At 48.6% G+C, this 20359-nt stretch overlaps 1 protein-coding gene and 4 non-coding genes across 5 annotated transcripts in view; 4 read left to right on the top strand and 1 right to left on the bottom strand.

Moving 5' to 3' along the window:
• The first annotated feature begins 5242 nt into the window (after nt 1-5242).
• TRNAR-UCG (transfer RNA arginine (anticodon UCG)) lies at nt 5243-5315 on the top strand. The gene has a single exon. It is a non-coding gene; the product is annotated as a tRNA-Arg (tRNA).
• Nucleotides 5316-10040: 4725 nt separating this feature from the next.
• Nucleotides 10041-10113, top strand: TRNAR-UCG (transfer RNA arginine (anticodon UCG)). Its single transcript has one exon. It is a non-coding gene; the product is annotated as a tRNA-Arg (tRNA).
• Nucleotides 10114-10183: 70 nt separating this feature from the next.
• TRNAR-UCG (transfer RNA arginine (anticodon UCG)) lies at nt 10184-10256 on the top strand. The gene has a single exon. It is a non-coding gene; the product is annotated as a tRNA-Arg (tRNA).
• A 70-nt stretch (nt 10257-10326) lies between these two features.
• TRNAR-UCG (transfer RNA arginine (anticodon UCG)) lies at nt 10327-10399 on the top strand. The gene has a single exon. It is a non-coding gene; the product is annotated as a tRNA-Arg (tRNA).
• Nucleotides 10400-19111: 8712 nt separating this feature from the next.
• Nucleotides 19112-20359, bottom strand: part of LOC135918455 (E3 ubiquitin-protein ligase MARCHF2-like) — a 195909-nt gene continuing 194661 nt past the window's right edge. Inside the window, exon 5 of the mRNA XM_065452094.2 lies at nt 19112-19346. Within this exon, the coding sequence (XP_065308166.1) occupies nt 19292-19346 (55 nt within the window). The 3' untranslated portion in view covers nt 19112-19291. The remainder of the gene's footprint in view (nt 19347-20359) is intronic.

Raw genomic sequence — 20359 nt, 5'->3', positions numbered from 1 at the left:
GTGGCTTCGATCGCCGACATCGTGAAAGAAGAAGTTCAGCGATCGCTCGGAGTTCCCGAGTTACAACCACAATCATCGCAGCCCCAGCCAGAAGCGATGACCTACGCCGCCGTCGCCCGCCGTCAAGGTCCCCCTCCACGACTGCGCCAGGGCCCTGCAACGCCGCAATTCCGCCGACCACCGCCGCCGCCGCCATCACGCCCACCCGTCGCCCAGCGCAGCTACCCGAGAAAGACAGACATTTGGCGAGCCCCCGAACACCGGCGGCTCTGCTATCACTGCGGAGAAGCCGGCCATGTGTATCGCCGATGCCCATACCGCGACATGGGACTGAGAGGATTCGCCGTCATCGCGCCGCGTCCAAAGCTTGGAGAGCGCCCACGTGACATCGCCGACTACCTCGCCGCTACTCAATGGAGCCCTCGACGACCGTCCCGTTCGCCGTCACCAGGCCGCTACCTGTCGCCGCAGCGCCGACCATACACCGGCCCAGCCCGGGGCCGCTCTGCGAGCCCATATCCGGAAAACTAAAAGCAGCAACCGATGGAGGTGCGGTTGCTGTTCGTCGAACTGACGAAGATCCTCCGCCGTCGACGAACACGACGAAGAAACCATCTCGACGACCTAATGACGACACGCCACCGTCCCGAAGAAGTCGCGAAGCCAAGACTACACCGACGAAAGACGACTTGACGACGCAACGTTCCAGCTTCAGTTCAACACGACGCAGCCGTGATCCGACGCCAAGACCCAACTGCAACGCCAGACAAAGAACCACCGACCTCGACGTACTTCTAGACGGCCACGCAGTCACTGCCTTAGTCGACACAGGGGCCGATTACTCTGTAATGAGTGGACACATCGCCGCCCAGTTAAAGAAGGTTAAGACTGCATGGGAGGGTCCCCAAATTTGGAGCGCTTGAAGACACCTTATTTCGCCAACTGGAATCTGCACGGCAAGAATTACCGTTCATGATCGGACTTACCCTGCCACCTTCGTAATCCTGCAACAGTGTTCGCGAGACGTCATTCTCGGCATGGACTTCCTCAACCAACACGGCGCAATCATTGACCTGAAGTCGAAGTCCATAACGCTGTCGGAAGATCGAGCGATACCACCGGAGAGCTCTAGTAGTCACCGTGCCTTAAGTGTGCTCGAAAGTCAAGTCAGCATCCCGCCTCGCTCCAGCATTGTCATTTCCGTAGGCACCAAATCGCCTGCCGACGTAGAAGGCGTCATAGAGGGTGACCAACGTCTACTGCTAGACCGTGAAATTTGCGTCGCTAGAGGGATCGCTCGAATGCATGGAGGGAAAACTGAAGTGTTGCTGATAAACTTCAGCCAGGAGTTCAAGCACATCAACAAGGGCACGACGATCGCGTACATCGAAGAAATTCTGGAAACCAGTAATGCGTTTGTCCTCTCGGATTCCGCTGCATCTACCCCGACGACCATGGTTCCCGAACCAGACTACGACATTAAACCAAGTCTCTCCGTGATTAAGCAACAGCAGCTCAAAAGTCTGCTCCAACGATACAAAGGCTGCTTTTCGACGTCTTCGAGGATTCGACAAACACCAGTCGCCAAGCATCGCATAATAACCGAGGAAAGCGCTCGACCACTCCGCCAGAGCCCTTACCGAGTTTCACCCGCCGTGGTTGCTCAGTGGCTATGGTTTTAGGCTGCTGAGCACGAGGTCGCGGGATCGAATCCCAGCCATGGCGGCCGCATTTCGGTGGGGGCGAAATGCGAAAACACCCGTGTACTTAGATTTAGGTGCACGTTAAAGAACCCCAGGTGGTCGAAATTTCCGGAGTCCCCCACAACGGCGTGCCTCATAATCAGAAAGTGGTTTTGGCACGTAAGACGCCATAATTTAATTTTTTTTTACCGAGTTTCGCCGCGAGAACGTGAAGCTATAAGACAACAATTCGACGAGATGCTGCGCGACGACATCATCCAGCCGTCGAAAAGCCCGTGGGCATCCCCTGTTGTCTTGGTGAAGAAAAAAAAATTATGGGGTTTTACGTGCCAAAACCACTTCCTGATTATGAGGCACGCCGTAGTGGAGGACTCCGGAAATTTCGACCACCTGGGGTTCTTTAACGTGCACCTAAATCTAAGCACATGGGTGTTTTCGCATTTCGCCCTCATCGAAATGCGGCCGCCGCGGCCGGGATTCGATCCCGCGACCTCGTGCTCAGCAGCCCAACACCATAGCCACAAAGCAACCACAGCGGGTAGGTGAAGAAAAAGGACGGCACCTTACGTTTCTGCGTCGATTATCGTCGACTGAACAAAATCACAAAGAAGGATGTATACCCGCTACCACGGATAGACGACGCATTAGATCGGCTCTGCAACGCAAAATACTTCTCGTCGATGGATCTCAAGTCTGGCTACTGGCAAATAGAAGTCGATGAGAGAGATCGAAAAAAAACCTCCTTCATCACGCCAGACGGCCTCTACGAGTTCAAGGTCATGCCGTTCGGACACTGCTCGGCGCCTGCAACATTCCAGCGCGTCATGGACACGGTGTTAGCAGGATTGAAGTGGCAGACCTGTCTTGTTTACTTGGATGACGTCGTCGTCTTCGCCGAAAATTTCGACGATCACCTTAGGCGGCTTGCGACAGTACTAGAGGCCATCAAGTCATCAGGGCTCACACTGAAGCCAGGAAAGTGCCGCTTCGCTTACGATGAGCTTCTATTCCTAGGCCACGTCATCAGCAAGTCTGGAGTTCGCCCCGACCCACAGAAGACAGCTGCCATTGCAAAGTTCCCGCAGCCCATCGACAAGAAGGCAGTGCGTAGATTTCTTGGCATGTGTGCCTACTACAGGCGATTTGTCAAGGACTTTTCACGTATCGCTGAGCCGCTGACACAGCTAACTAAATCTGACGTCGAGTACAAGTGGGAAACGCCGCAGGCTGACGCATTTCAAGAACTCAAACGACGCATGCAGTCGCCGCCCGTACTTGCGCACTTCGACGAGCACGCCGATACCGAAATCCACACTGACGCCAGTAGCCTAGGCCTCGGTGCCGTGCTAGTCCAGAGAAAAGATGGTCATGAACACGTGATAGCTTACGCTAGCCGGTCGTTGTCAAAAGCGGAAGGCAATTATTATACAACCGAAAAGGAATGCCTCGCCATCGTTTGGGCTTTAGCGAAATTTAGCACGTACCTATATGGCAGGCCATTCAAAGTCGTCAGCGACCATCACGCTTTGTGTTGGCTAGCGAATTTAAAGGATCCTTCAGGACGGCTGGCGCGGTGGAGCCTAAGACTACAAGAATATGATATTACTGTAACCTATAAGTCCGGACGAAAACACTCTGATGCCGATTGCCTATCACGCGCCCCATTGACTCGCCGCCGCAAGATGAAGATGACGACGCCTTCCTGGGCATTTTAAGCGCAGAAGACTTCGCTGAACAGCAGCGAGCAGACCCGGAGTTGAAAAACCTCATGGAGTATTTGGAAGGGCACACCGACGTTGTCCCTAGGGCATTTAAGCGTGGATTATCTTCGTTCTCGCTTCAAAACAACCTACTCGTAAAGAAGAACTTCTTACCAGTGCGCGCCAACTACCTTCTTGTTGTCCCGTCAGGACTGCGTCCAGCAGTATTGCACGACCTACATGACGATCCAACCGCTGGGCACCTTGGATTCTCCCGGTCGCTGTCGAAGATACAGGAAAGGTATTATTGGCCGCGCCTGACCGCCGACGTCGCCCGTTATGTCAGAACATGCCGAGACTGTCAGCGACGCAAGACACCACCGACAAGACCAGCCGGATTACTACAGCCAATCGAGACTCCTTGCCGACCATTCCAGCAGATCGGTATGGACTTGTTGGGACCCTTTCCGACGTCAACAAGCGGAATTAAGTGGATCGCCGTGGCGACGGACTACCTCACCCGCTTCGCTGAAACTAAAGCACTGCCGAAAGGTAGCGCCGCCGAAGTAGCGAAATTCTTTGTCGAAAACATCCTGCTGCGACATGGCGCCCCAGAAGTCCTTATCACCGACAGAGGAACGGCCTTTACAGCGGAGCTCACCCAGGCCATTCTGCAATACAGTCAGACAAGGCACAGGAGGACAACTGCCTACCACCCACAGACGAATGGTCTTACGGAGCGGCTGAATAAGATCCTCGCCGACATGCTGGCAATGTACGTCGACGTCGAACACAAGACCTGTGATGCCATCCTGCCGTACGTAACATTCACTTACAACACGGCGGTGCAAGAAACAACACAGATCACGCCGTTCAAGTTGGTTTACGGCAGGAACCCGACGACGACGCTCGACGCCATGCTGCCGCACGTAACGGCCGAAGAGAATCTTGACGTCGCTACCTATCTCCAGCGCGCCGAAGAAGCCCGACAGCTCGCCCGCCAGCGAATCAAGAGCCAGCAGAGGACCGACAGCCGACACTACGTCCTTCGACGACGCTTCGTCGAGTACCAGCCTGGCGACCGTGTTTGGGTATGGACCCCGATACGCCGACGAGGACTGAGTGAGAAACTATTGCAACGCTATTTCGAACCCTACAAGGTCATCCGACGTATTGGCGCACTGGACTATGAGGTCGTGCCAGACGGCATTTGCTATCACAGCGGCGCCGCGCACGACCTGAAGTGGTCCACGTGGTGCGTCTTAAACCATTTTACGTACGCTAACGAACTCTCTTATTTTGGTTTTTTCTTTGCTATGAGTGCTTACTTATTACTTTCGTTTGTTTGCAGCATCGGGTCGATGCTTTTTTTAAGAGGGGGGTATTGACACGTGTACTTGTCTTTATCGGGCGACAAGTTTTGCCGCCGAACAAATGTTATCGCACAGTGCGGGACGCGCCTGCATGTATGCGAAGTTTCTGGAAAGTTATCGATGCTTCTATCCGCTGTCTGTTGTCACCGAACGTTGTGTTATCGGATTTCATCGCTTGACACGAATGATGTAGAACATTTCAGAAGGCATGCGGGTCCCAACGTTTAATCTGGAACATTCGATCATTGCTGTATAAAAGCCGACGCGCTTGACCCGCTGATCAGATTTACGATGATCACCGACTGTGTTCGCCGCTCTCGTTGTGCTTTAAGTGTAGCCTGTTTTGTGGGCACAGGTTCGCCCAATAAAAGCTAGTTTTGTCTTTCACAGTACTGCTACTGTGTTCTTTCATACATATTAAACATATCATACATATTAAACTGTTGTGCACTGCCGGTGCACACTTGTCCGCGTGGCCTAATGGATAAGGCGTCTGACTTCGGATCAGAAGATTGCAGGTTCGGGTCCTGTCGCGGACGTTCTTTGAATATTTTTAATTACACCTTGAAAAATACATATTAAACTGCTGTGCACTCCCGGTGCACACTTGTCCGCGTGGCCTACAATCCACGCGGACTGTAGGCCAGGTTACGATATATGGACTGTCGGCCAGGTTATCGATATGGAAAGGTTACGGAAGTAACGAAGCAAAATGGCGCGTACGAGGTATCACGGAAAGAGCATCGACACCCGCTTAGTGGCCATTAAACTGGGAGCCGGAGTCACTATCGACGACCTACCCCACCAGTTGCGTGTAGGAAGCGAACTCGCCCTAGTTGTTGTGCCGAACCGAGCACCATTATGCCTCCGTTGCAACACCACTGGCCACATTCGACGTGACTGCCGTGTGCCTCGCTGTTCCCAGTGTAGGCGCTTCGGCCACACGGACCTAGACTGCGTGACCACATATGCGAGCATCACCGGAAAAGCAACGAAGGACGCGGATGCAGAGCTCTTAATGGATGAAGCAGACGCCGACGAAGCCACTGGTGGGCGAAAGCAGGCCGACACAAAGAGCGCAAATCAAAAAGTTGCCCCTACCGACGCGTGGAAAGGTGTTTTCGCTGATAACACCACACCCAAGACAAATGGAGTCCCTGTGACGCCGGAAACACAAGAGGCGGACAAAGTCAAACCCATTGAAGCAGCGTTGAGTGAGGAAGCAGAAGCCGAAGCACAGCCCATGGAACTTGAGCCTGGTGCTTCTACCAAGAGACCGCGCGACGATGCAGGCAACGAAATGGGCAAGCCCAGTGCAAGTAGCGGAGAAGAACCGCCCACCAAGACAGTCGTGAAGACCGGCCTTTAAATGGGCAGATGGCCCAGCTTCAAACGAAACCCCGCCTCCCTCCTGACCGGAAAACTGAGGGAAATAAACCCTCGTAACAACGAGGGTCAACGCATAGAGCCGCGATTCCACCACTTCCGAACACCGAGCACCTACCATGGCGTCAAGTCACCTAGCTACAGAGCCACAGCAGCATCGACCAGAGGACTGCTGGCTGGACGCGACGTTGCCCGTCGCCGGATAGAATCGACCGTGTGGCAACATAAAAGATCGAGGTAAACTCCATGCGGTCCACCTGTTTCAGATTAACCATGACACTTAACCTTAAAAGGCCCCTTCGTCTTGGCACTTTGAACGTTCGCGGTTTGGCGAGCAGGAGACGCCAGTACCAATTAAGCCGGCGTTTTCAAGAAAATGATTCAGATATTGTCGCCGTGCAAGAGACAAAGGTGGAAGGTCAGGAACAGACGGACCGCATGCATGGTGCAGCCATTTAGTGCAATGTATAACGTCTGCGTATGTCATGCGGTTGGAACTTGTGGAGGCTGCGCACTCTTTATTCGTAACAGTGCTGGTATTGTAGAGGAACAAGTTATTATATGTGGAACTGGCCGATTTGTCATACATGATTGTTCCTTTTCTGGCTTTAAGTGGCGTATTTTGTGCGTGTATGCTCCAAATGAGGAATGTGCACGTAGAATTTTTTTTGAACAGCTAGAAGAATACCTGAAGTGCGAGCGATACCTTATATTGATGGGGGATTTCAACTGTGCGTGCAGAGCACAAGACCGAGCTAAACAAATGAAACGAATGGATACGAGCGCACAGTTTTGAAACATACTTGTGAATGATTATGAATTTGAAGATGTCGGTATTCTGTTATCGACAGGCAAAGCTTCCGCTTATACGCACTATCAAGGTGAAAGTCATGCGCGATTAGACCGAGCTTATGTTGCAATGAAGCTCGTGCCATTGTGTCAAAGTTACGAGATAAAACATGTATCCTTTTCTGATCATAGTCTAGTGACGCTTGATTTAGGGCAAAAACGAAAAGAAACGAAATTTAATTGGGATCTTTGGAAGTTTAATACCAAACTGCTCGATGATGAAAGCTTTATCAGAGATATAAGTGAAATGATTAATTCCTCTATGACAGCGCAACCTAATCACTGTATTGAAACATGGGAAACTCTCAAAACTGATGTTAAGATAAAAGCGATAGGAAAAGCAACTGCGTTACGTCCCAAGGAAAAACAAGAAGAAAAAGAATCAACCAGCGAAATAGAATTTCTCATGTCTACAGAATGTCAGAACGCTGTATCTTGCATGAAGCAGATAAAGGAAACAAAAAGTAAGCTCGAACTTATTGACCAAGAACGATAGAAGGGAGCCATGGTACGAGCGCGAGCGGAACGATTGTGGAATGGGGAAACGCCTACTAAACGGGCGCTAAGTGACGAAAAGAGATACGCGACAAAAAATGAAATACAAGCAATAATATATCAAAACGAGGAAACGTCCGAACCCACAATAATAGAGCGAGCATTCGTAGATTATTATCGTGAACTGCTTGGGAACAAGAAAGAAATGATAGAAGGGTTTGAGCGAGATTTTCTTCATCTTATGCCACATCTCGAAGATGACATTAAAGCAAGCCTGGAATTCCCAATCACATTGCGAGAAATTGAAGACACCATAGATGGGCTTGGTGCAGGAAAGGCTCCCGGACCTGATGGCTTAGGTGCGCCCTTTTACAAGGCTTTCAAATGTCAGCTCAGCCAATTATTGCATGATGTCTTCAAGGAAATGTATGCAACACAGCGAATGCCGCCATCGTTCCGAACCGCTCATACAGTGCTAATCCCTAAGTGCGAGGACCCGGTTAAACTGTTGTCAGTAAAGTCTTATCGACCAATAAGCCTTACGAACTGTGATTACAAAATATTCGCGAAAGTGTTAGCAAAGAGACTTCAAAGTGTTGTAACGCGACTAGTGGGACCGTATCAAACATGTGGAATCAAGGGCAGAACAATTTTCACCAATACTCATGTAGCTCGCTGTGTTCTTGAGTGCTGTGATGCTCTCTCATGTCAGGTTGCTGTGTTGCAACTAGATTTGGAGAAAGCGTTTGACAATGTGTCACATGAAGTACTATTTTCAATATTAGAATATGTTAATGTCGGCGGACTGATATTAGAAGGAGTAAAAATGGCCTACTCGGAGTGCAGCACACGCATCATTATAAACAAGAAGTTAAGTGAACCAATCCAGCTTCTCTCCAGTGTGAGGCAGGGATGTGCAATTTCATCATTACTTTTGGATATTTACTTAGAACCTTTCTGCTTGAGTTCAATTAATAGTCAAAGTGTACGCGGTTTTATGCTTGAAACGACGGAAGTCAAGGTCCTCGCATACGCTGATGACATTGCTGTCTTTTGCAAAGATGTCGAAAGCATCAAAGAGGTTGTTAGGTTGACTGGCGAGTTTTGCAAGGAATTTGGCTGCAAGATCAATTGGGAGAAGACCGTAGGTTTCTGGCATGGAGAGTGGAGAGAGAAGCCTGAATTATTTGCTGGCATCCAATGGACAGCAATGCCAACAACGTACTTAGGTGTCCCATTACAATGTTATGAAGACACCGAACCGTATTGGAACGAGGAAACAAAACGCTTGAAAGAGAAGACGCAGGGATGACAAGGTCGAAATTTTTCAGTGTTTGCCCGTGCAACTACTTGCAATCTATTCTTAGTTGCCAAGTTGTGGTATGTTATGCAAGTATTGTTCATGTCGCGTACTAACCTACAAAAAATTAACAGAGTATTTGTAGTGTTTATTTGGGGAGGAAGTTGGGAACGAACGAGTCGAACTAATCTGTTTTTGTCAGTCAGAAAAGGTGGCCTTGGCCTGTCGCACCTGTTTCTCAGACAGATTGTGTCGCGTTTTATATTTTTAAGAGATCAGTGTGACCCATTTCTGCGTACAGTTATGCAAGTTTGTTTACACAATGCACTACCTGAATTCATCGTCTTTACAAATAAGACTGCGATGCACCGTATAAAAGGTTATTGGCGCGAGGTTGTAGTAGCCTTTCGCATGCTTAAAGTAAGGTTTTCCATAGAATACTTGAGTACGGTAAAAAAGAAAAAGCTCTACAAGGATTTACTGGATGTGATGTTACCTCTGCCAGTGTACAGAAGCATATACAATGGAGGCTGTGGATAAGACGTCTTAAAACGGGTTAAAGGTATGCCGATACGACCACATGTAAAATCCTTTTTCTTCAAGCTCCATACAAACACTCTACCTGTAAAAACGTGGCTACAAGATAAAGGACTAATTGTACCGTGGACAGTCGACTGCATACTATGCCAAAAACCAGAGACAATAGAACATGTATTTATTGAATGCTGGGATCCCATTTTTCACTGGGACATCCTTCAGTGAACTATCAAAAAGGGCTTACCTATTACACCACATGGAATCCGATATTTACCAGTTGAGAATCACGGCGACATTCCCTACGACATGATAATGGAACTCAGCCTCCATAATATATGGAAAACCCGAATGTCGGTAAGACATGCCGGCACTAACGCTCGGCCTGTAAGGGAAAATTTTATTGAACATTTCGCGTACATGCGAGAGCTTTACCGAGCCCAGCCAGAAACACTTGACTGGTTTACACTGTTTGATGAGTTGATTAATTTCAAAAGTTTTTGAGATCATTCAGTTGTTTTCTGTATTGTGTAAACAGGCAATAAAGAAGAAAAAAAGTCCGCGTGGCCTAATGGATAAAGCGTCTGACTTCGGATCAGAAGATTGCAGGTTAGAGTCCTCTCGCGGACGCTCTTTGAATATTTTTAATTACACTTTGAAGAATACGTATTTAACTGTTGTGCACTGCCAGTGCACACTTGTGCGCGTGGCCTAATGGATAAGGCGTCTGACTTCGGATCAGAAGATTACAGGTTCGAATCTTGTCGCGGACGTTCTTTGAATATTTTTAATTACACCTTGAAATATACATATTAAACTGTTGTGCACTGCCGGTGCACACTTGTCCGCGTGGCCTAATGGATAAGGCGTCTGACTTCGGATCAGAAGATTACAGGTTAGAGTCCTCTCGCGGACGTTCTTTGAATATTTTTAATTACACCTTAAAATATACATATTAAACTGTTGTGCACTGCCGGTGCACACTTGTCCGCGTGGCCTAATGGATAAGGCGTCTGACTTCGGATCAGAAGATTACAGGTTAGAGTCCTCTCGCGGACGTTCTTTGAATATTACCCGCCATGGTTGCTCAGTGGCATTCTGCATCCGGCAGCCGAGCTGTACGGATCGTAGGGTCATGGCCTCTTCCGGGGCAGCGACAGCGGCCACTTTTGGTCGCGGAAACAGGATTACGGAAGATGATAAGGAATATCCGTTCATTTTGCCTCAACTGCCTAAAGGACGAGTTGCGATTAACACCGTGTTTTTGCATGGTGATGTGCGTGCGAGACCATACAAGGTCGAAGATTTCAGGGACGCCCTACTGCCGACGGGCCTCTTACCGGACGTGGTATGCATAGGGGCGTACCAGATAAACCACGTCTGGGCGGTGACCCTGAATGATGCGACTGCGACGAAAAGACTAGTTTCCCTAAAGGACCTGCAAGTGAAGGCACGACGGTGCGTCATCGTGGACCCGCGGGACCAGCAGGTGAAGCTTAGGCTTCACTGGCTTCTTTACGGCGTTGCCGACGAGGACGTCCGGACAGCGTTCGCGGCTTTCGGCAAGGTGGAGGAGGTGAGCCGGGAGCGATGGCGAGTCGAAGGCATGGGAAACAAGACGTCGACCTCCCGCACGGTGCTGCTCAAGCTAAAGAACGGCGTCAAAGTTGAGGACCTTCCTCATTAGGTCCGCGTCGGCGGAGAGTTGGCCTTGGTGGTCGTACCCGGTCGACCCATGCAGTGCCTGCGCTGCCAAGGCACGGGGCATGTCCGCCGAGAGTGCAAAGTCCCGCGCTGTTCCAGGTACAAACGTTTCGGGCACGTTGACGCTGACTGCGTCAAATCCTACGCCGCCGTGACAGGACCAGCAGCGAGGGACGTTGCGGCTGAACACGTCATGGACGTGGTCGAGACGGAAGACGCCGCCAAAGGAACCGGAGACTCGGTTTCGACAGGGACACTCAGAGGGACATCTACCGCCGGTGCTGAAGGCATGGTGGCTGAGGCTGATGGAAAGACGGACAAACCGGTGCAGGTCCTGCCAGCAGTGAGCCTTGCTACGGGGGGCGTTAACGAAGACGCACCCGACAACGACACGACGGCAATGCTGCAGGACAAGGAAGTCAGCCACGATGAGCGGACTGGGACTCCTGGTGCCCCAGTCAAACGCCCCCACGACGATACCAAGGACAGGGACGGTGGTGCCACCAGCACCAGCGAGGGGCCGCCGACGAAGACGCCACAAGGAAGGCGGATGGGCTACAAGCCAAAGCCTAATGTACCACCTGAAAGGAAGCCTGTGGGCAGAACGGTCTCGCCTAACGACACGAACAAGCCGGGAGGTCCCGGAGGCGGCTAGCCGAGGGCTAGTCGTGAACGGTAAGCACCATGCTCCGGGCCTGCTTTTCTCGCTAGCTTAAGATGGCTGAGATACCGTCCCTTATTATTGCAACATTGAACGTGCGAGGGTTGGCGGCTAGTCGTAGGCAAAGTCAGGTCCTACGGTTGATCACTGACCACAACCTAGACGAACTAGCCGTCCAAGAGACTAAGGTTGATGGAGAGGAGCAGACCGGGAGCATGGTGCGACGATTCACGCACAGATATTTTGCGGTGGTTAGCCATACCGTAGGCACGTCCGGCGGTTGCATTCTGTTCGTCAAGAAGCTACCTGGACTGCAGATTCAAAGTGAATTTTCCTGCGAATCTGGAAGGATTGTTTTCTGCGATGTTCTGATAGGTAATGTTGAATTCCGCGTCATATGCGTGTACGCTCCGAATTCAGTGGAGGAGCGTGTCTTGTTTTTTTCTAACCTTTCTAATCATGTCCATTGTGATAAGCGCGTTATTCTGTTAGGGGATTTTAACTGTGTGTTGAATGCCAGAGACCGAGTGAATAATGCCGGTGTGCGGGAGAAAAGTTGCAGCGTATTATCAAAGCTAATAGGTGAAAATGAACTTGACGATGTTTTCGATTGTCTGGAAGGGGGGCGTGAAGTGTCTTTTACTCGTTTTCAAGGCAGTAGTCATGCAAGACTGGATCGAATGTACATATCGTTGGACACGATTCCAATATGCCACAGTTATTGTGTAGTGCCCGTGTCGTTTTCGGACCACTGCCTCGTGAAATGTCACATAGGTATAGTGAAAACGAAACATGCTTTTAATTGGGATCTGTGGAAAATGAATGACTTCTTACTAAGTGATCAGTGCTTTGTAAAAGCAGTAATGGATGCGGTTAACGAAGTATTCGATGATGTAACGGAAACAATAACGGAGAAGTGGGAATGCTTTAAAGAGAAGGTTAAAATTAAAGCCTTAGAAAGATCGAGTTGCATAAAATTCGAGAACGAAATGAAAGAAAAGGGCTTAAGAACACTGCTTGAGCAGTTGATAACGCTTGAGTGTAGAGAGCGTGGCACGTACGAAGACGACGTGCGAAACATCAAGGAAAAGCTTGAACAGTTCGACAAAGAGCGTTATCAAGGCGCCATAGTGCGTGCGCGAGCACATGCACTAGCGGCAGGGGAGACGCCCACTAAAAGGGCGCTGGGTCTTGAGAAGGCGCACGGATGGCGAAACCACATCGATAAAATTCTAATGAACGGGACTGTTGTTGAAGACAGTGAGAGCATTGGGAGCGCCTTCTTCGAGTACTACCAGTCACTCTTTGCATTTCAGGCTGCGAATGTAGGGGGTGGCAAAGCGGATTTTCTTAATCTCATGCCGCGAATAAGTGATGATGCCAAAGAACGATTAGAAGCCAAAATAACTGAGGGGGAAGTAGAAAAGGCAATCGACGATTTGAACCTTGGTAAGTCGCCTGGACCTGACGGCCTCTGCGCTGGGTGGTATAAGGCGTTTAAGAGAGAATTTGCTCCATTGTTGGCAGAGGTATTAAATGACGCGTATCAGCAGAAATGTTTGCCCCCTTCCTTTGGAAAAGCGCACACCATACTAATACCTAAGAGCGATCAAGTAGATAAACTAAAATTAGTGTCGTGCTATAGGCCAATATCACTAACAAATGTTGATTACAAGATATTTATGAAGATTTTAGCTACCAGACTCCAAGGCGTCATCAAAGAAATAGTCGGAGACCATCAAACTTGTGGCATCAGAGGGCGAACTATTTTTTCTAACATTCATAAGATGCGAAGTGTTCTCGAGTGCTGTGACGTCACTGGAGGTGGCGTTGCAGTTCTTCAGCTCGATCTCGAGGAAGCTTTCGATTGTGTCGCGCATGTTATTTTGTTTGCCATCTTGGATCATGTTAATGTCGGTTCCATCATCACTGAGGGCGTGGCCTTGTCGTACAAGAATTGCACAACCAGATTAATTGTTAATAAGTCACTGGGGACCCCATTAACATTATGCGTTCAGTGCGCCAAGGCTGTCCCCTCAGTTCACTTCTGTTTGCTATTTATATAGAGGCCATGTGTGTGGCAATAAATGAAAATGACAAAATACGTGGTTTTAGATTGTCAGCGACCGAAGTGAAGCTACTGGCGTATGCAGACGACATTGCAGTGTGTTGCACAGATGAACCAAGTGTAACCGAAGGAATATCTGTAGTAAATCATTTCTGTGAAATCACGGGTAGCAGAGTAAATTAGAGCAAAGCCCTCGGGCTGTGACACGGGGACTGGCTTTCCGCACCGGACTATTTCGCGAGTGTGAGCTGGGTGAAAACTCCGATGAGGTATCTCGGTGTTCCCCTAGACAGTTACAATAGCAGTGATGAATATTGGAGGAACCAAACAAGTGACATGAAAGAAAAAGCAGACAAATGGAAAGGTACTAACCTGTCTGTTTTCGCAAGAGCGACAGTGTGTAACATCTTTTTAATTGCCAAGTTGTACTATGTTATGCAAGCGTTGTATTGTTCTAGACTAAACGTGCAAAGGCTGCACAGAGTGTTCGCGGTTTTCATATGGGGTTCAACATGGGAAAGGTGCAGCCGAACAAATTTGTTTAGAAGAGTGAAAGACGGGGGTGTGGGATTAGCCCATCTTTTTGTTCGACAACTGGTCAACCGATTTTTCTTTTTCCGCGATGTGCGCGATCCTTTTCTTCGCACCGTATGTCAGCTCAGATTAAGCAACACATTGCCGGAACATGTTGTCACAACGGCAAGCATGAATGGAACACTTCGTGGCTATCTTAAGGAAGTTGCCGACAGTGTCCGTTTCCTTACTGTTCGGTTTTCAAATGATTACCTATGTCAAGTGAAAAGGAAAACGCTGTATAAAGATGTGTGTGATATTGTATTCCCATTGCCGCTATACAGAGCCATATACAGTGGAGGGCAAGGACAGGACGTTCTTAAACGGGTGAAACGCATGCAGGTGCCACCAGGGGTAAAATCCTTTTTTTTTTTTTAAGCTCCACACTGGAACCCTGTCCGTGAAGACGTTTATAGAAGAACGAGGCTGTCTCGTACCGTGGGGTTCTCACTGCTTGATCTGCAAGAAGCCCGAAACCATAGATCACGTGTTCTTGCACTGCAGGGCTGCTGTGTTCTTTTGGGATGTCTTGCAGCGAAACCTGAAGAAAGAATTACCTGTAAACCCCCAAGGGATCAGGTATCTGCATATTAAGGATGAAGACGGCGTCCCATATGACTTCATTATGTTGGATGCTCTCCACTGTATACGGCGGTCTCGAATGGCTGGGTATCACTGCGATCCCGACGCACGGCCTGTTCACATATGTTTCAGAGAATGTATGTCGCGGTTTGTTGACGTACAGAAAATGCAAGAATGTGCACCGGATTGGCTGTCGAGGCTAGAAGCTCTCACAGCCATGAAGGAATTTTAATTTGACAACGCCGATCCTATACGGACGGATGGCATTACTGTAATTTTTTTTCACTGTTTTGCATTTCTGAGATGTGTGTAATATTTGTATTTTCTGTGTTATGCCAAAGACCGGCATTAAATTAAAAAAAATGCGTGGCTTAATGGATAAGGCGTCTGACTTCGGATCCGAAGATTGCAGGTTCGAGTCCTGTCGCGGACGTTCTTTGAATATTTTTATTTAAACTTTGAAGAATACGTATTCTACTGTTGTGCACTGCCGGTGCACGCTTGTACGCGTGGCCTGATTCTGCTTCCGGCCACCGAGCGTGACGGACGCATGATGACGGGCTCCGTTGGAGCGGCTTCAGCGGCCTTTTCTGGCCGCGGAAACAGGATGATGGAACAGGAGGGCACCTACCAAGTTGTTCTGCCAGGTCTGCCAAGAGGTCGTTATGTTTTAAATACAGTTTTTTTGCACGCTGATATTACGGCGCGACCGTACCGGATTATGACGATAAACCAGTGCCTATCAGTGATCATTGCCTCGTGAGCATGACTTTAGGAATGAAGGGCAAGAAATCGCGCTTTAACTGGCACTTATGGAAATTGAACACAAAGCTTTTGGAGGATGAAGGGTTCATTATGCAAGTAAAGACCAAGCTAGACAAACTGCTAGACGCGCAGCCAGCTAGTTTTGCAACTGAATGGGAGGAGTTCAAAGAGTGGGTAAAAATGAAAGCAATAGAAAAGAGCAGCGTGGTTCGCTATAAAGAGAAAGAAAAAGAAATGAACGGGCAACTTGAATGGATGCTGAGCATGGAAAATAGCACGCCGGGAACTTTCACGAAAGAAATACGGGAAGTGAAATGCCTGCTCGAAAGAATCGACGCCGACAGGTATAGGGCCGCCGTCATACGCGCAAGCTCCACACCGGAACACTCTACGTGAGTACTTTTATGGAAAAACGGGGTTGTCTCGTACCGTGGGGACCACACTACTTAATCTGCAAGAAGCCCGAAACCATTGATAACGTTTTCTTGCACTGCTAGGAGGCGGTGGACCACCAGGGATCAGGTATCTGGCAATCCAGAACGACGACGGAGTTCCATATGATTTTATTATGTGGAATGCGCTCTACTGTTTAAGACGGGCACGTATATCAGGGTACCATGGCGATACAGACGCCCCGCCCACGCGTATATATTTCAGAGAATGGATGTCTTTATTTATTGAGCTAGAGAAGATTCAAGAGCTGCCGAGGCTCGAACCTCGGACAGCCATGAAGGAATTTTAACTTCACAACAGCAGCCCTATCTGGACAGACGGCTTTGTTGTGTAGTTTCTCTTCTCTTTGCTTTCCTGTTTTTTTTTTATTCTTTCGCGAATGCGTGCATGACAAACTGTATCTTCTGAGTAATGTTGAAGACCGACAATAAAAAAGAGATGTCCGCATGGATTAATGGATAAGGCGTTTGTTTTCAGTGCAGAAGATTGCAGGTTTGAGTACTGTCGCGGGTGGTCCTTAAGCCAGTTTTATTTACATGTGGCAGAATATGTAAGAAAAGGCAACGCACCACTGCGGCACACATGTCTGCATGGCCTAATGGATAAGGCTTCTAACTTCGTATCAGAAGACTAAGTTCGAGTCCTGTCGTGGCCGTTCATTTAGAAATGTTTATTAACATTTTGTTGAATGCGTAGTTAACAGCGCCGCACCCCTGTGACATAAATGTCTGCGTGCCCTAAAAGATGAAGCGTCTGACATCGGATCAGAATATTGCAGATTCCAGTCCTGTCGCAGACGCTCCTTTAGAAACTTCTAGTTACATCTTGTAGAATGCGCATTACACGGTGGTGCACCACTGGGGCACACATGTCCGCGTGGCCTATAATATGGCGTCTAACTTCGTATAAGAAGATTGCGGGCTCGAGTCTTGTCGCGAACACTTCTTCAGAAATTTTTAGTTGCATCTTGTGGAATACGCATTAAACGGTGGTGCACCACTGTGGCACACATGTCCGCGTGGCCTAATGGATAAAGTGTCCGACTTCGGATCAGAGAATTCTAGGTTCGAGTCCTGTCGCGGACGCTCGTTCCGAAAGTTTGGCTTAGATTTTGTACAATACGTAAGAAACGGTGGTGTATCACTGAGGCATACATGACCGCATGGCCTAATGAATAAGGCGTCTGACTCTGCGTAAGATTGCAGGTTCAACTCTTGTCGCTGACGCTCTTTTATGAATTAGTTACATCTTGTCCAATACGTATTAAACGGTGGTGCTCCACTGTGCCACACATGAGCGCGTTGGCTAAAGGATGAGGCGTGTTACATCGAATCCGAAGATCGCAGGTTCGAGTCCTGTCGCGGACGCTTCTTTATAAATGTTTACTGACATCTGCTAGCATACGTATGAAACGATGGCGCACCACAGTGGCACTATGTCCGCATGCCCTAATGGAGGTCGCACCTTCGCTTCTTGTGTAGCGCCAGGATGGCCACGGATTCCACTTCCGGCCACCGAGCGTGACGGTGTGGGCATAATGTGATCTAGCGGAGAGGTATCAGCGACCCAGCTTGTCAGTGAAAACAGGTTTGCTGGCTCGAGTGTCTATGATTACGATTTTTTGTGGCGGATACCAACAGGCCAAATTGGTTTAAATACGCTGTTTTTGCATGACGACGTCAGAGCAAGGCCCTATAAGGTCATGGATTTTCGTGATGCACTTGTAGATTTGGCACTGCTTCCCGAGACTGTCACGTTGGAGGCATACCAAATGAACCACATCTGTGCTGTCACGTTCAAGAGTGTTAAGGAATGAAGAAGCTGCTCTCACCCCATCAAGTGAATGTAAAAGAACGTCGGTGAATTGTTATTGATCTCGATGTTCGGGGAGGGAGGATGAACATCCACTGGGTTTTGCACAATGTGCAAGATGAATATATGCGAACAGCCCTGGCACCGAACGGAACTTGACAGAAGTCACCAAGGAACGTTGGCGCGTTCGGGGGTCCCGGACAAAGGTTCGTCAACACGTTATATGTCGTCGGAGTTCAAGCCTTGTGGTACAATTGGAGACCTATCTCACAAGCTACGCATTGCTGGAGAACACTCCCTCGCTGTGGTTCCTGGAAGAGCCCTACTTTGCCCAAGGTGCAATACCTTTGAACATGTCTGACGTAAATGCAATGCTCCCCGTTGCAGACAGTGCCGTCGCTTTGGCTATGGCCAGTGTCAGTGCGTCAAAACGTATGCAAATGTCACAGGGCACATGAGAAGAGAAGACAAATCCAAACTTATCATGGCATCGGATGAATATGTACAGGCAGCGAGAACCCCAGAAACGAATGCGCTGGAGCCAGTGCCTAACGTCGTTAGTGGGGGCGGGTCAACGAAACAGATCGAAGATGAGGCCACTCTATCGATGCAGGCTGTTCAAGCCCGGAAGGTTGTTGCAGCTGGACAAAAAGGAAGTCAAAATACTACGACTGAAGATGGAAAACCTAAAGAGGACAAAAAAGGGCATGGACGTGGCCCAACCAAGCATGTGTTGTGTGCCAGCAAATAGGACACATGACAAGGCCTGCGTCAAAAAGGCTCAACATCCGTCTACAAGCATCGACAAACCACCCCTCAAATCGGGAGTACAGCGCCGGGTGACGTTTTGCCCGAAGCCCAACATCCCGCGGGAGAAAAAGCCGGCGACCGCTACATCGATGTAGAAACCACGGTTCCCTTCTGGCTTGACAAAGGACTAGACGTGACGCATGATGAGACTACAAAGAGGAGCGCGCTGAGGCTTCGTTAGCATGCTGCAGATAGCGCGCACGCCTTTTGGGTGTGCTGGAGAAACTGGAGAGGCAAAAATTGCTGTATTTCTCCTGTCGGTGTATTATGTTTGAAGGTGAGCACGAAGCCGTTCGGTCTCTTTAATTTGCCGCACACATGGCAGTCAGAACAGAAGCAGCACTTAAATTTGGCACATTTAATGTAAGGGGACTGGCACCGAGCAGTGAGATAATATGACGGCTGGTATACAATATACATTTCTGCCCAGCCAGCAAACAAGCAAGAGCTACTCCTTAGCGGCCCGTTGAGGAGCGATCTCGGGTTTCTGGGCAAGATGCTGATTAGGTGGGCATTCTTGTGATCAAGCTTTGTGTGCTGAAGGCGGAGCTGTGTTGACCCCAGTGTCGGCCTTTTGCCTGCAACAAGATCCAAAAGAAAAAGTGTTCTGATAAGTTTTGAAAGAAAACATGCCTTTAGGATTACTACTTCCACATGTAAGGAAATATTCAAAAAGTCACAGATACAGAGATGAGAAACGGTAGTAAAACTAAGGGTAACAGACAAGATTTACATTTATTAGACTGAATAGCTCGGAAAACATATGATCCCGTTTCAAAGAAGGTTTTTTGCGAAACTTAGGCACCGAGTTCACTAACTTTGTGTTTCTCTGGTGGAGATGGATGCAAATACCTGTGATGGTATGCAATTTTATCAATGGGGCAGAGTAACAAAATACAAGGCAGACAAGCTTCTTTCGCTTGCCAATTTCTTTCTCCTCGGGGCCCCCATTAACTAATTTTGGAAAACAGTTTGTTACATTAAAATGCCAGTTATTTTTGTAATTGACTTTTCCCGTCCTCCTTTGGCTACACATATTCGCTTACCTCGACGTGTTCGATACATTGACGACACGAGTGTTTTTCTTATTGCACAAGTTCTTGCTCATCCCTCCTAATACCTGCATTCAAACGGTTATTACAAAACTTGCGCATCGGCACAACCATTTAAGAAGTTATCTGCTGATGCTTTGGCACCCCCAGCTAAGTAAAAGTACAGGTACATTTTTAGCAGAGGGCTGGGCTAGTCGTAATTTTGACATTTCAGCCATGTCCAGCGCCTAAGGAGAAGCAGAAAAAAGAAACTGAAAAGGCCAGTTTCCTCCCTATTCTGTTGTTCTTTCCTCAATTTTTTTCTATGCCTCAATCTTCATGAGAAATTTCCTTCCTCTCTTCTGCTGGTCCTCTTCTGGCCTGCTATTTAAACTGATATTCCCAGGCGCTCTAATAATCAGAAATGTTCATTGACAATATTTAGAGGTCAGCTCCAATGAACTTTTTCGAATGTGAACCAAATAAGAACAGAAGGTCCCGAATATTGAATCGGATAGCCAAACGTATCCACATACACTATATTTACAGCGGAAATATAT

This window comes from Dermacentor albipictus, chromosome 2 (genome assembly GCF_038994185.2).
Source record: "Dermacentor albipictus isolate Rhodes 1998 colony chromosome 2, USDA_Dalb.pri_finalv2, whole genome shotgun sequence".
Lineage (NCBI taxonomy): Eukaryota > Metazoa > Arthropoda > Arachnida > Ixodida > Ixodidae > Dermacentor > Dermacentor albipictus.
This window is presented reverse-complemented; position numbering and strand designations above follow the sequence as displayed.